At 44.0% G+C, this 16,191-nt stretch overlaps 1 protein-coding gene across 1 annotated transcript; it reads left to right on the top strand.

Annotated features, from left to right (window-relative positions):
• The first annotated feature begins 321 nt into the window (after nucleotides 1-321).
• On the top strand, nucleotides 322-16,172 carry CIBAR2 (CBY1 interacting BAR domain containing 2). The gene is made up of 9 exons (XM_058155466.1): nucleotides 322-422; nucleotides 2,072-2,306; nucleotides 3,661-3,729; nucleotides 4,507-4,608; nucleotides 9,736-9,741; nucleotides 10,990-11,094; nucleotides 12,411-12,524; nucleotides 13,684-13,788; nucleotides 15,917-16,172. The coding sequence occupies exons 1-9, from the start codon at nucleotides 403-405 to the stop codon at nucleotides 16,043-16,045; spliced, it is 885 nt and encodes a 294-aa protein (XP_058011449.1). The 5' UTR covers nucleotides 322-402; the 3' UTR covers nucleotides 16,046-16,172.
• Nucleotides 16,173-16,191: the final 19 nt, after the last annotated feature.

Raw genomic sequence — 16,191 nt, 5'->3', positions numbered from 1 at the left:
CCCTGAGCTACAAATATTCTCCTTTATTGAAAGCCACCCGTTGCTCAACGCAAGAGGAGGCCATCTGGAGCCAAGGCCACAAAAGGGAATCAAGATGGAACTCTCGTATTGGTCAACGGCAGACAAAGTCAAGCAGAACCAAACCAAAACAAAAACAGAAACAGCAGGATTGTTCCACATGGTGCACTGGCTTAAATAAATATTCAGCCAAGCCCAGCTTCGTAAATTATCTGCCTCCAAGAATCTGTGATCCATGGAAACCAGGAAACCACTCCCTCTCCCTTGGGGAGAGCTTTGTTGATGGGGTTGCCATACCAACCAGGTCAGGAGCAGCACCTGAGAAGACAAGGGTGCAGCTCTCTCTTCACCTGCTGCAAAGACCAGCTACGTTCCCCTGCAAACATGAATGTCATTCTTTTCAGGTAACACGGGTGGGTGGGATGTGTTACTCTAATTAAAAAGATTTTCTCTTGCAAAACAGGCTTAAGCATTGCTTTTTGGAGATGCAGAATTTTCTGTGCAAGCAGGAGGATCTGCCAGTGGGAGGCTGAGGCGCTGCTGGAAGTTTCTCTGGTGCCTTTATTACTTAAAAGAGCAGAATCGATGGAGGCAATAAGTGATTGAGATCTGCCCCAAGGAGCTAAGAATTTAATTTCTTTTCCTGGGATAATCACTAGGAGAGAAGAACAGTTGTGAAGCCAACAAGATGAGCGTATGGTTTAGGGAATGGAGGTTCAGAAGGAAAGGTGAGAGTTGTGAAGAAAATGTCGGGGGTTTAATTCACCTGTAGGTGTGAACAAGGACAGGAGAAAATATAGCAATAGGGCTTAGATTTATGGGATATATTGCTTCACCGCACTTTACAACTCTCTCTAAGCGGTTACAGAGTCAGCATATTGCCCCCAACAATCTGGATACTCATTTTATTTGAAGGATGGAAGGCTGAGTTAACTTTGAGCCGGTAAGGATCGAACTTCTGGCAGTCAGCAGAATTAGCCTGCAATACTGCATTCTCACCACTGCGCCACCACGGCTCTTATACATGTCAGAAGGTAGCTACTAAAGTCAAAGCTCTTTCATCTTCACCCGTGGATAAACTAAGTTCACTATTTGGAAATTCTGCAGCTACTAAAAACCACTTCCCTCCATAACAAAACATCCACCTGGTAGTCAATTAAATCCAGATGTCCCACAGTAGCCTCCCACCCAAAGCTGCCTTGATGGCTCCCCTCCAGTGGGCAGCAGAATATGCCAAATCTGGAGGAAACCATCTAGGGAAGATCTGCGAGCAGGAGGGATTTCATTTGCATCTACTTCTAGATCAGGGAATCTCCTTGGAAGGTCCATGGACATCTGGTAGCCCCAATCTTCCTACTTTATGTCCAATTTCTCATGCATTTCCCAGTTTTCACCAACGGTCAGTTGCCTGGTCTTGCCTTGCCATGCCAGCCTCCATCTCAAGTGACAAATGTGTAACTCAGGGGTGAAATCTACTTACCTTGCTTTAGAAGTGCATGCGGCCGAAGAGGTTGTAGAAAAAATGCTTTTAAAAGGCTCTGATGATCCCAGCTGAGCCACGCGATCATCAGAGGCATTTTTTTTTACTTTTAAAAGCATTTTTTCGGCCGAAGAAAAAATGCTTTTAAAAGTCTCTGATGATCCCAGCTGAGCCACGCGATCATCAGAGGCATTTTTTTTTACTTTTAAAAGCATTTTTTCGGCCGAAGAAAAAAATGCTTTAAAAAAAAAAGAACCTCTGATGATCGCATGGCTCAGCTGGGCATGAGCGGGAGGGGAGGGCAGGGATTTTTGCTACCGGTTCTCCGAACCACCCGCCACCATCGCGATCTGGTCTGAACCGGGAGCATTTCACCCCTGGACAAAATTCACTTCACTCCTGTCTTGCTTAGCAATGGAAATTTTCAGCTCGATTTGTGGTCGTAAGTCGAGGATTACCAGAAGTTGAACAGATAACGAAGATTTTTTTTAAAAAAAAGAAATTACTTCCTGTTTCAGATAAACCCAAGCTAAAAAAAATAAAATAAAATGATGTCTTGTTCCTCTCTTCCAGAGACACCCAAGTGAAGATCATGGAGACCACAATTGCCAATGCCGAGAAATACTTCGGCAGCTTCTGCAGCCTGATGGCGGCTTATACCCGCAAGACAGCCAAACTTCGGGACAAGTCTGATATTTTGGTGAAAAAGCTTATCGACTATGCCAACACGGAAAATCCCGAGTTGCGGACAACGGTGAAGAATTTCGCTGAGGATCTGGCCAAAGTACAGGACTACAGGCAAGCAGAGGTGAATTTGGCGATAGAAATTCATTATGTGCTGAAATATAATGAATATTAGTAGCTCGGGTTGGGTGTTACGTTGTTGGTTTGAGCTCCGAGCTTGGCTCCAATTTTTTTTGGAAACGTTTTGTCCCCATTCAAGGAGACCTCTTCGCTGCAAACCCAAAGCGCACTGAAGATTTCTCCTCAAATGAGGAGGAAACATTTGCAACCAAATTGGAGCCAAGCTCGGAGCTCAAACCAGCAACATCCATTTTGTAGGTCACACCCAGGAGCAAAAACTCTTAGCCTCTAAAGCAGGGGTCTGCAACCTATGGCTCTGGAGCCGCATGTGGCTCTTTCATCCCTCTGCTGCGGCTCCCTGTCAATCAAATTATGCGTCACAACCACCAATGCGTGACACCTGCCAGCATGTGATTTATTGAGTTTTTTGACCCATTTTTTTTTTGGGTGTTCAAAATGTTTTTGTTGCATGCAGAAATAAAAATGTGTTTTCTCTCTAGCAGGTCATTGATTTCATAAATACTATAGTGTTTTTTTATATATATACAGCATAAAGGTAAAAAAAGATATGTGCAGTGTTATCTTCGTTTTAGCTGTCAAAAGCCTTTTGTGGCTCCCGGTGTTTCCTTTTCTGCGGGAAATGGGTCCAAATGGCTCTTTGAATGTTTAAGGTTGCCGACCTCTGCTCTGAAGGAACATTTGCCTTCTACAAAAAGGAAAGATTACAGACCAAAGTAGTTAGGATGTGAGATGGAGGGATGTTGATTTATTTATAGGGGATGATGAAAAGCCACTGATTTTTGCCTATATGCTATTACTCCAAGGGTACACCCTGTTTCCAACAAGGAGCAGACAGATATGGGGTGGAAGATTACAAAGCTGGGGTGCAAAGGTTGTTATACCAGGAAGTTCAATGTAGATAAAATAACTCTGCTAATCTCTGGTTTGTGATCCTACCTTCCCTTCCTAACATTCTGGGAGTTAAAGTCCACCCATCTTAAAGTAGCCCATGTTGAGCAATATGGCTCTAGACCAGGGGTGTCTCAAAACTTGGCAACTTTTAAGGCTTGTGGATGTCAACTTCCAGAATTCATCAGCCAGGGAGCTGAAGTCCACCTATCTTAAAGTAGCCAGTGTTGAGCAATATGACTTTAGACTCTTCTGACCACAACTCCCAAAGTTCCCAGCCAGTTTTTGGCGTGACACATCTGGAGTGCAGCTGTTAAGTAGCAAGCTGCAGTGCAGAGAGGAGGCCATGAGCCAACTGCCAAGCCGCTTCTTTTAGCAGGGCATCACTCAGGAGTGTCCGCTGGTGGACGGCGACCTTTGAATAGTGGCCAACGCAATTTCTCATTTAGGTGGAGCGGCTGGAACAGAAGGTCGTTGAGCCTCTCAAGGTGTACGGAGTGCTCATCAAACAAGCCAAGGTAAGCAATTCACCTCTCTTTTCTTAGCATCCCTGCACCGAGCTGACAACAGCGGAACCAGGGGCCAAATAGAGAGAGCTGAGCGGGATGCGTCATTCAGGGCATTTCCCACCATCCTGCTTAATCAGAAGGTCCAAGGACGGAGAAGTGATAATGATGAAACATGTAAGTTTTTGATGTCCGTTGAACTTGGGTTTTTTTGCAGATGTTTCATAACCCAACTAGGTAACATCATCAGCGCTAAAAGGAGTGAGGTTTGTGGAGAGGAGGATGAGGAAGACTATGGGGTCCTTGGGGGTCTCTTGGTTGTTTTCTTGCAGATGTTTCATGAACCAAACTAGGTAACTTCATGAAACATCTGCAAGAAAAGAACCAAGCTCAGAGAGAACCAAGGACCACACAGTCCTCCTCTCTGCACACCTCCCTCCCTCCTTGATGATATTCCCTAGTTGGGTCATGAAACATCTTCAAGAAAACAACCAAGCTCAGAGAGCACTAAGGAGCCCACAGTTCAACCCTGAGCTACAAATATTCTCTTCTACTGAATATGTACTTTTCACTGACTTTTGCCCTACACTCCAAATCACGGTTCCTTCCTTACACTGGTCTGATTCTTAAATCAACCATAGCTGCTTGAATTCACACAACTCAGCAAACTACAAATCCTGGTTTGCCCAACATGTCCATCTGCAAAGACACAACTCAGATATATTGAGCTGCATAAAATGTTTTCACTTCTTTGGGGCCACACAGACTTTTCTTCCTTGTCTTCGACAGGCCGAGATTAAAAATTTCAGCAAAGCCCGGAAGATTGAAATAAAGCAACTAGAGAAGCTGGAGAAAATCAGACACAAGCCACCCTCCAATCAACATATGATTGTATCCTTGGTTGAACATAATTGGGTCAAATTCTCCTTTGGCTTCTGCAAATGTATTTACTGTTATTTATTTCAGTGTTTCTCAACCTTTGAAGCAGGGGTAAAAAACACATTACTTCCTGGTTAAAACCAGGAAGTAATGACACCTGGGTGGGTGGGATCGCTACCGGATCGCCGAACCACCGGCCATGATTGCTACCGGATCACACGATCCGGTCCAATCCGGAAGCATTTCACCCCTGCTTTGAAGATATGTGGACTTCAACTCCCAGAATTCCTCAGCCAGCTATGGTATGCTATGCTTGCTGGGGAATTCTTGGAGTTGAAGTTCCACACATCTTCAAACTGCCAAGTCTGAGAAGGACTGATTTATTCATTAAATTTATTTGCCAACTATCTCACCGTGGGGCTCTCTAGGCGGCTTAGAATAATAATGAAGAAAATGAAAGGAGTTTAAACAGAAGTAAAATAATTGAACTCATAAAATAGGCCAGGAGTCTCCAACCTTGGTCCCTTTAAGATTTGTGGACTTCAACTCCCAGAGTCCCTCTAAGGAACTCTGGGAGTTGAAGTCCACAAGTCTTAAAGGGACCAAGGTTGGAGACCCCTGAAATAGACAATAAAAAGGAACACAAGGACAATGATACAGTTGTAAGTCCTGGACTTACAACACTTCATTTAGTGACCAAAGTTACAACAGCACCAAGAAAAGTGGCCTATTACTGTTTTTCACACTTATGATCGATGCAGAATCCTGACGGTTCTGTAATCATAATTCGGATGCTTGGCAACCAGTTCATATATATGATGGTTTCAGAGTCCCAGTGCAAAGTTATGGAAAAATCAGATTCACTTAACAACCGTGTGACTAACTCAACAACTGCAATGATTCACTGAACAACTGTGGCAAGAAAGGTCATAGAATGAGGCAAAACTCACTTAGCGACTGTCTTGCTTAGCAACAGAAAAATTCATTGCAAATCGACGGCTACCTGTACATCAATATGATAACCAAAAAGATGGGTGGAAAGGTGGAGAGCAGAGAGCGAGGGGAGTGTGGAGGTGGGGGTCTGCCATCAATCCAGCAACCACCTCCAGTGTGGAACTTCCCCATTGGACCCCAGGGGCTAAATATATCCCAGTCTCCCTAGTACTCCACAATAACTGAATTCAGATTTTCCCAACGACAACCAGGCCAAGAAGCCCAATTTAAGGGTTTTTTGTTTTGTTTTTTGGCCAAGGGAGGTTTGTGTTACCAAAATGATTTCTTCCGAAAACTATCCACAAAGCAGTCGAAACGATTGGAAACAGACGTGCGGGGGTGGGTGGGGGGTGGGAGGGGAATATCCCTCAAACGAGGAATGCCAATAGACAATTAATTTCTCTAGATTGCTACCAGCAGCCCTGAGAAGCTGAGTGAAAAACCACAGGGACATAGTTTAATACCCAGAGGTGCCAAACCTCTCTCACAGATGGGCACAGCTGTCGGTTTTAGTTTCTCGGGGGGTGTTTTTTGAAGATATTGTCAAACAGGGTCTTTTTCAATTCTACTCCACTTCTGAATTGGCCAGATCTTTCCTAAACTTCACACAATATGCTGTTTTTTTGTTTGTTTTTGTTTTGCTTGCAAGGTTGCCTGGCGATTCAAATTTCATCTATCATTTCCTCCGCAGGAATGCTCCTGTGCCACATTTTCATAAATATATGCAATTTTTTTTTTGATTTGCAACCTTTCCTTGCGCACATTATATTACAATATATTATGTTGAATCGAACAGCTACACTTTGAGGAAGCCTAAATCCGCACGTTAACTAGGTTTTGGATTTGCATTCTAATTTGAAATGCAAAATTAAATACGTTTACACCCGGATGCAAATTAAATAATTCCCCCCCCCTCCATGTTTATGTATCGCAGGGCTATAAAGCTAAAACAAGGGATTAAAAAGATCCTACAGAATCCTAGTTAAGTCAGATGCTTTCTGCTGTTCTAGATTTTAGCCTAGGAACATGGGTATTAAGTTGAGATCAGGAAACCTTTGCATGCATGCAGAAGGCTCAAAGTTAAATTTAAAAAAAAGAGGTTTGTAAGCACACACACAAGAGAGAGATAACTGAAGATAACGCCCCCCCACACACACACACAAACACTAGTTGTTTTCCTAACATCTATCTCCAAGCCTGTTTTTGTACAGCCAATCAAAATGCTCCCTCTTCACCTTCAGAGTGATAAAAAAAACCTTAAGATTTTCCTGCAAATTCCTTGGGGCCTATTGTTGGAAGAAATATCCATCTGGGTTCAGTTCCAAGTGGGGACAAAGACACTGGAAACATGGAGGCTGCTTGGAAAGATGGTTTAATGGTGGTCAGGATCACATGGCTTGAGTTCCTGAACAGAAAGGGCTGAGATCCTGTGTGCTCCCTGGTTTTATGATTTTTCTGAGCTTTGACCTTTCTGGGGCACAGGAAGAGTATCCTGATTGGTTGTCAGACTCCCAGGGGGTGGGGGTCTTAGCTAGCCTTGCTGGCTGTCTCTCAAGCTTGCTTGAGCCTTGCCATGTGGTGAGTTTCAGTTGTATTGTGTTGCAAATCATGGGGGGATTGAGTGAGCTTGGTTGAAGCCTTAATTGCCCATTGACAAAGGTGGGGAGAATGAGTGAGCTTAGCTGAGGCTTTTAATGGCCCATTGACAAAGGTGGGAGGGGGAGTCAGGAAGTTGCAGGGAGCTCCTTTGTCTTTAAAATATGTTTCTCCATTTCTCATCCAGGAAGGTATAATATTCTGCTTTTTTAAAATATTTCCTAGAATATTTCATTCTTCTAGGAGGGGGGTGGGTGCTAAATTCCTACACTGCGATTGTCATCAAAGCAGCTTTTTAGCATCCACACCTTTAAAATGCCAGCAAGAATGGCAGTCACCTTCTTTCATGAAATATTAAACCTATGGGGGTGTGGGGGGGGATAAGATCTTGCTGGGGAAAGACACCACGAGATAATCCTGAGAGATTTTTTTAAATTGTTTTTTTTTTTTATCATGCTTCTTCCTGCAGATATTTTAAGCAGTATATTGAAGAACCAAATACCTGTAGTAACAGACACAGAGAGGGCGGGGAGAAAGACAGAGACACAGAGAGAGAGGGGGGGAGAGAGAGAGACACAGAGAGAGATAAAGAAAGAGAGAGAGGGAGAGAGAGAGACAAAGAGACATAGAGAGACACAGAGGGAGAGAGAGAGAGAGAGAGAGAGGGAGAGGGACAGAGAGAGAGAGAGGAGAGAGGGAGAGAGGGAGACACAGAGAAAGAAAGAGATACACAGAGAGAGAGAGAGGAAGAAAGAGAGAGGGAGAGAGAGAGACAGAGAGAGAGAGAGAGAGGGAGGGAGGGAGGGAGGGAGGGAGGGAGGGAACCAAAATTAAAGGTAGCAAGTCCTTTGGGAAAATCCTCTGGAAGGGGGCAGAGCAGGTAGGAGCTAATCTGGTGTTAGCAGTGAAGATGCCATATTAGAAATCAGGAGGAGGTGAATTCTGTTTCTCCTCTGGGCAGGGAAGCCAGGTGGTGAGCTTTGGGGCCAGCAGCCCCTTGCTCTCAAACCTCTCAATCACTCAACACCTGCCTGTTGTGGGGAAAACAGGAGAGGAGAGAGTACTAGGTACACCGTCTTGAGTTGTACAAAATAAAGGTGCATGAATTAAATAACAACACAGGGAAAGGGAGAAAGACACCTGGAGACAGTAGAGCAGGAAGGGAGACAGATGGTGGCATGGATTGCCCATCATTATTGGATGGGAAAGGAGCAAACACCTGATAAACCAACGTGTTCTCTTTTCCTAGGGCCAATCTAGCAGTTTGGTGAGATAGACTAGATCAGGAATAGATTCAACAGGAAGACTTGGATTCTATTTGGTTGAGATTTATTGGGTGTTTTCCAGCCTTGGCAACTGAGATTTGGGGACCACAACTCCCAGAATTCCCCAGCTTGCTTGGTCCTCACATCTTAAAGTTGCTTAACTTGGAAAACATCTGGTTACAATAGAAGAATCTTGTAAGCCTTCCTTCCTTCCTTCCTTCCCTTCCTTCCCACCCCGCCCCAGAAGGCAGTAGGGAATCAACCCAGAATCTCTTCCTGTCTCCTTTCCCTGAGCTTCTTTCTTTCACATCATGGTTGCCTAAAACCTTCTGGATGCCTTCATGGTCATCCCTCTGCCATCTTCACCATCATATTCTCAGGAGCAGGAAAAACAGCCTCCTTCCATCCCATTCTCACAGGTCCTGGAATCCCGATTACAATTTTTCAGCCACATCTCTTTTGGGTCCTTCCTCTACAGAGGGACAGTTCAGCTTGGTCTGTCAGGGACAAAATCTGCTGCTCCGTAATTCTCAATAACCACGCAAGGAACATCCAGCATTTCTGGATTACCAGAGAAAGCTTCGGCCGTGGGCTCTGAATCTGCTCGCTCTGGGATTCATTCCCATGTTTTGACAAAAGTCTGTAGACAGCCAGATGGAGCCACACGCCCACACAATTACAGCCCCTCATTTCCTTTCTTCAGAATGTGGTTACGCTTTCCTTTCACCAAATGTTTCCCCTCGTTTCAGACGATCCTTGATCAGATGACCTCCCCACCTTCTACTCCTTCTTCTGCCTCCCCCACCCCAGAAATGTCTCCTCCTGCTGTTTCTGCCATCCAAGCTCCACAGGCAAATCTTCCTGTGACGGATTCGTGGGCATGGCTGCCCCCTCGTGTTGAAGTCACCGAATGGCCAAGCTCTCTGTAACTTCTCTTTCCTTGATCCATGTTATCCGTTTTTAATTCAGAAGAGACCAGGCACCGGTTCAAAGGCAGTGTTACCCATAAAAAGGACCCTGGAGGGGCGCTAGGAGACTGTTTCTGATCTAGTCTTCCTTCCACTCCTCAAAGATCAGCCTTGCGAGGTACCTGAAAGAACCAACACACTGCAAAGCATGATGTATGAGTTTGTTCTAAAGGAACCATTCATTTTAGCGATGGCTTAGCCCAGCCTTGGTAAGACAGATTCCATCACAGTCAGAACTGCTACTATGAAAAAAGTTTCGATACTCAAAACGTTCTGTTTCCTGTTCAGTGTTTTGCCTCCTTGACTATCATCTTCAGTCACAGGTAAGGGGTTTCTTTTCTTGCAGAAGACCACCAAAGACCCGGCAGTATTGTTAAAATAAAGACACAGATGGGAGATCCTTGATACAAGAGCCGTTCTCCAGAATACATCTCCACGGGACACAGTGTTCCACAAGGGTATATTCAAAAGAGAAGTTCAACTATTTCTTTTTGAAAATGCTTTTACAATAAGGAGACATGCCAAAAGTCACCCCCCCACCCACCCAATAAGGCAGATGCCTCCATTCTTCCGTAACTTTATGTGCACCTTCTAGATACGGGAATTTTCAATAATTTCCAGAAAAAACTTTTAGAGGGCTACCAGGTTGGAGTAGACTCAGCCAAAAGACACCAAAAGTCTCAAATTCGAATCAATCCATGAAAAAGCATTTGCTTTTCTTTCAGGAACTTTGGGAGCTAAAGCAAAGTAATTTAACTGTGCTCTTACAAAATATATCTTTTGCACATTTTCTCCAGAGGTTTATGAGGGCCCAGGAAATTGATCCGATATGATCTGATACTTTCTATCGTTCATGTAAATTCATGAGCGAAGGAGCAGATATAGATTGAGTTGACCCACTCCTAATCCACAGTGCAGGGACAGTCATGACTAGAGTCACGTCACTTTGTAAAGCTTTCTGTTCTGTATGACAGAGACCATCATGGCTTGTCTAAATGGACAACACTCAAATCAAACTGTAGTTTACAATTTAGTACAATAATCCAGCTACAGAGTGAGTGAGAGAGCGCTTAGCAGGATTAAAGTGATATTTGATCCAGAACTTGCTTAAACTTCTGTTTCAAACCATACATATAAAATTACTCCAGTAATGCTAAGAATTGGAAATATGGACTGTATTTCTTTCACTCCAAAATAAAGATGGGGCAACTCTTAGCAATATTCTAAGAACAAGCCAGAATCATTCAAAGTGATGTAGTCCTGTTGAAACCACACAACTGCTTCCCTATATGATATAAGGAAGCTCCTTATGAAGCCCTCAAAAGGCCCAGCTGTGAGATGTCCTCAACGGAAGATCAAGCTAAGAGACACGGCCAAGGCCCTTGAGATGTTTTCTTGTACCAAAGTAGCTACTTGTATCTAGAGAGATGCTAGGAAAAATGGTTCCTCTTCTATCTTGGTCAGTACCATCGATGGGGAAAGTCATGATGATGTGATGCATCTTCCCCATAAATATCTCCCTGGGCTTCTGGACAACCATTTCATTCCATGTTCCACCCCTTTTTGGCCAGATTGAATCTCAAGCGCACAAAGCTTCAGTGGACGCAAGCCGCACCACTCAACAGCTTGAAGAGACCGTAGATGAATTCCAGAAGAAGAAGTTAAAAGATATCCAGGTAATCTGTTTAGGCCCTGCTTCCAAAGCTTTTAAGGCTCTTAAACATTTGTGCAGTTGGTGGAGACTAAGGTCCCAGTTTTTTCCAAATGAAAAGCATGCTCAGATGGGACTGAGTACAGCCTTGTGAAAATGCACAATATAAAGCCAGAGAGCAACAGAAAGAGGGTGGTTTTTTTTTAAATAGACCCATCATAGCTGTATTTTAAAATTGCAAATTATATCAAGCAAACAGACCTAGGGGAATCCTATTTGCTGATAAATATTATCATTTTTTTTAAAAAAAAAATTTTGATTAAGAGAGCCCAACTCCAAAATTACTCTGGGCAGCTTATAAAACATCAAATATTGCCTTTAATTGTCTTCTGCAAAGGATTAAAATGGAACATAATATAGTGCAACAAAAACAGCGTGATAGACCACTGTGGGAAGCCTCACACAAAAACTGAGAAAAATCCATATTGCTATAATTAACCTAAATGTATTGACCTAATCATAAATACTGCAATGCTTGATTATTACTGGATTTGACTATTTGGGGTGTGAGTGTGTGAAATGAATAAAAAATTCAATATTCAGCTTCATTTCTTTTCACCAACAGGAAGTTAGTGCAGCTGCTAAAGGAAACTAGGTCTTGTCAATTGGCAACTTGGAAATTGCAAACACTGAAAAGAAATATACATATATGTTGTAGCACTGGGATGGATGGAGAGAGAGAGAGAAAGATAGATAGATAGATAGATAGATAGATAGATAGATAGATAGATAGATAGATAGATAGATAGATAATAAAAGATAGATAGATAGATAGATAGATAGATAAATAGATAGATAGATAGATGATAGAGGATGGATAAACAGAGAAAGACAGAAAGAGAAATAGACCAACAGACAGAAAGAGAAAGAGAAAGTGAACGAGAGAAAGAGAGAGAAAGAAAGAAAGAAAGAGAAAGAAAGAAAGAAAGAAAGAAAGAAAGAAAGAAAGAAAGAAAGAAAGAAAGAAATTTATATTTTTCTGCAATTTGCTTCCTCCTTTTGGAGGCTGTAATTCTGACCTCACAATTACAGTAGCATTAAGCTAGAACAAATGTCTATTCCATTAAAGAGAAAAGATTTGGGGGGTTTTCAATTTTCGCTCCCCAGACTTCAGGAGGAAAAAGACCCTTCCCAAATGACTTATTCAGTCCAGCTTTAGTGAAGCTGAGAAAACAGACCCTTCCAAATATACCAGCCGTTATTTACAAAGAGACTCTCAGGGGAATTAAAAAGACCATCAAGACTCACATTTCGTTGCCCTGCTTCTTCTTTACCCTACAGAAGATCTTCCTGGATTTCATCGGTATCGAGATGGTGTTCCATTCAAAAGCTCTGGAGGTTTATTCCCAAGCATTCCAAACTCTGGAAAATTACGATTTAGAAAAAGATTTGCAGGTACCAGGCAGTGGGAAAAGACAGAGATTCAGTGGTGTCCGTTTGTGGGTCTTGGTGTCATTCCTGCAACAGCACAAAGGTGCCTGCTAAACTTCCGTCATCAACAATGGCACAAAAGGGAAGCCATTCTGGTTTGCATTGTTCCCGATTGGGAATTTTTTAAAAAGGTAGTTCTCGACTTACAACCATTCATTTGTTCAAAGTCACTGGGAAAGTGACTTATGACCCATTTTTCACACTTACGTTGCAGCACCCTTGCAGTCATGTGATCAAAATTCAGACGGTTGGCAACCGTCTCATATTTATGACGGTCGCAGTGTCCCACGGTCATGCGATCCCCTTTTATGACCTTCTGACACGCAAAGTCAGAAACCAACTGCAGGGATTCACTTAACAGCCATGGGAAGAAAGGTTGGAAAATGGGGCGGATCTCACTGAACAAATGTCTCACTTAATGACAGAAACTCTGGGCTCAATTGTGGTTGTAAATCGAGGACTACTGTATGTGACACCTCTCTAAGCGGGTCAAGGGGGTGTACAAAGGCAAATGCCACCCTCATTTTATCTTCAGTAGAAGCTACTGTAGGAGAGGCCTTGAGAGTCTGATCCAAGGTGATCCTTGCTCCTTGATGTTTTGACCATAGAATCATAGGGTTGGAAGCAGGGGTGAAATCTACCTTCCCTTCCCTACTGGTTCGTAAGTGCGCGCACGCACATCACATGTGATTTTGGACCCTCTGCACATGTACAAAGCCTTCTGCACATGCGCAGAGGGTCAAAAACAGGTTATTTCCTGGTTAAAACCAGGATGGGTGGGCAGAGCTTCATACTGCCTCTGCTACCAGTTCGCCCGAACTGGTGTGAACCGATAGCATTTCATCCCTGGTTGGAAGGGACCCTGGAGATCTAGTAGTCCAACCCTCTTCTCAAGCAGGAGACTTGTATAGGTTCAGGCGTGTAATCAATATAGCCAAACTGTGAACCATTCCTGGGTGTTTAACCTCTTACAAACTTCCCAACATACCGATCAATATCTCAACCTTGGCCACCCTTAAGATATGTGGAATTCAACTCCCAGAATTCCCCAGGGTTCAAAAGTGGGATTCAACCCTGCAATGGGTCTGCTGGCTTCCTCAAAATGAGATTCTTGCTTTGACAGGATTTCAGAACAAAAATACAACTTGCTTCCGGAAGGTTCCCTGACTCCAAGCCAGCCACTGCCACCAACCCAACTTCCAGCCTTCCATGGTCCACAGGAGCACAGGTGAGGAAGGGCAACCTGGTTGCCAAAACCTGCCTTGGATGAGGAAGGGCTATGGGGACAGAAAAATCCCCAGGAAAGGGCAGAAGGATGCATTTTGGCATTCCCAGGACAATAAACCCAAAGAGAGATTCAAGAAGACTAGGTGTTTATAGAGATTCTCAGCCATCCGGGTCATGGTTGTGCCAAAGGTGCTTTTTCAAGAGGCAACTGGACTTTCTGGTTTTTCTTGGAAGACATTTCGCTTCTCATCCAAGAAGCTTCTTCAGTTCTTCTTCAGAGCTTCTTCTTCAGAGCTGAAAAAGCTTCTTGGATGAGAAACATCTTCCAAGAAAAACCAGAAAGTCCAGTTGCCATTTGAAAAACCACTTGTGGGACAAAACGACTAGGTATTGCGTAGGTACAGCCCTACACAAGCTGCCTGGTTTTGTGGGTCACAGGAAAAACCCCCAAAAATAAATTATGGGAAAAAAGGAGTCCAAGGGCAAGGAACAAGAAGCAGACCCAGGAAACAAACCATCATCAACAGTCTTAGGTCCCACCCAAGAAATGCAGTCTAAAGAACGAAGAGAGCAGCTCTTACAGATGTTGGTCAGTTGCTTGGAGCAGGTTTCTGGTCTCCACCCAGCGCCAGCTGCTGCTCGTCAAAGGCTGATTGGCAAGGAGGCCTACTAGGAGCCAATGCTTGCTCCCGAGTAGACCCACAATGAAAGCTTTCAAGCCAGAATTAAAGCTTTTAAGCCAGCATTGTTCCATCCAGATTAAGAGTGGGGTTGTGTGAAGCTAGTGAAGATGAATAATTTTGTGTTTTTAACCCACTCTGACTCAATTGGATGGAAGGAATCAGGTCTTTAGTTTCGGTTCAGGACTAAATATGACCCCCCACCACCACTTCCATGGGATCCTAAGACAAGGGTCTCCAACCTTGGTCCCTTTAAGACTTGTGGACTTCAACTCCCAGAGTCCCTCAGCCAGCAAAGCTGAAGTCCACAAGTCTTAAAGGGACCAAGGTTGGAGACCCCTGTCCTAAGAGAAGCCATCCTGAGGGGGTTATTTTTTCCCCTCAGGGAGCTTTTTCCAGATGTGGGGAATGGGGGAAAAGCAGGACTGTTTCACAGCAATGGAAGGTGAGGTGCCCATTGGAAAGCTCCCCCACAATTGAGTCCCCTGAACCCCAAATCTTCAAATAAGTCCTCAGGGGCGCCAAGACTGAGGTAGAAAATCAGGCCCCCTTTCCCACAGCAAGAGAAGGAAATAAATGCCTGCAAAATGGCGGAATTTTAATTTCAGAAAGAGCCCAGACTCTGATTTATGGTTGAGCAAGTAGGTCTTAGGTCAGGAGTCTCCAACCTTGGTCCCTTTAAGACTTGTGGACTTCAACTCCCAGAGTTCCTCAGCCAGCTTTGCTGGCTGAGGGACTCTGGGAGTTGAAGTCCACAAGTCTTAAAGGGATCAAGGTTGGAGACCCCTGTCTTAGATTACAAAACCAGGTTGTGGGTGGAGGAAAAGAGATCCAAGTTTGAGGTCTAAGATAGTGGCTTCAAGTCAACTACAGGTAGTCCTCAACTTACAACAATCTGTTTAGTGGCCGTTCAAAGTTACAACGGCACTGAAAAAAGGGAGTTATGACCATTTTTCACACTTGCGACCGTTGCAGCATTCCCCGTGGCCACGTGATCGAAATTCAGACAACTGTCTCATATTTATGACGGTTACAGTGCCCCAGGGTCACGTGATCCCCTTTTGCGATAAGCAAAATCAATGGGGAAACCAGATTCACTTAACAGCCGCGTCACTATAATTTAACCGCAATGATTCGCTTAACAACCGTGGCAAGAAAGGTCATAAAACGGGGCAAAAGGCACTTAACAAATGCCTCACTTAACGACATACATTTTGGGCTGAATTGGGGTCGTAAGTCGAGGATTATCTGTACTGCAGGTCAGGAATCTGACATCTTGGAGTGATGGAGTTACCCAGGAGAGCTGTTGACCAACCTGCGGTGCCCAGAAGATGAGATTTTATGGGGGTTAGTGGAGGAATGCCCCCCAGGGTCAAAACACGGCCTTTGTACTGATATCGTGGCTTGTGCTCACATAATGTAACCATGGTTCTCTTTGTCCATCTCTAGAGTGTCTCTAGGATGCTCCAGAAATTAACATTTGTGGAGACTGAAGGAGGATCTGAAGAAGAGCAGACTCAACATTTCAGCACTGCTAAGAACCCCCAGATCTGGCAGGTGGCCAGCAGGACCCCCTGACGGATTTCTCCATTCGTGAATTTAGAGGTTTTTTTGATCCTCGGCCAACTTTCTTTCCCCCTTTAAGGTTTTCCTCCAGCTCAGTACCCTCTCCCTCTTCTGCACCCCCAAACCTGACATCACAATAAAAGCCTTTGTTTTCAAGT

Source organism: Ahaetulla prasina, chromosome 12 (assembly GCF_028640845.1).
Source record: "Ahaetulla prasina isolate Xishuangbanna chromosome 12, ASM2864084v1, whole genome shotgun sequence".
Lineage (NCBI taxonomy): Eukaryota > Metazoa > Chordata > Lepidosauria > Squamata > Colubridae > Ahaetulla > Ahaetulla prasina.
This window is presented reverse-complemented; position numbering and strand designations above follow the sequence as displayed.

What these genes read in the sequence shown, in the direction of transcription:
- CIBAR2 (XM_058155466.1), top strand. Translation starts at nt 403, where the DNA reads ATGAATGTCATTCTTTTCAG. An exon ending in ATTTAGAAAAAGATTTGCAG is followed by an intron (nt 12,525 to 13,683) that starts GTACCAGGCAGT and finishes TTGCTTTGACAG; the next exon opens with GATTTCAGAACAAAAATACA. An exon ending in CATGGTCCACAGGAGCACAG is followed by an intron (nt 13,789 to 15,916) that starts GTGAGGAAGGGC and finishes GTCCATCTCTAG; the next exon opens with AGTGTCTCTAGGATGCTCCA.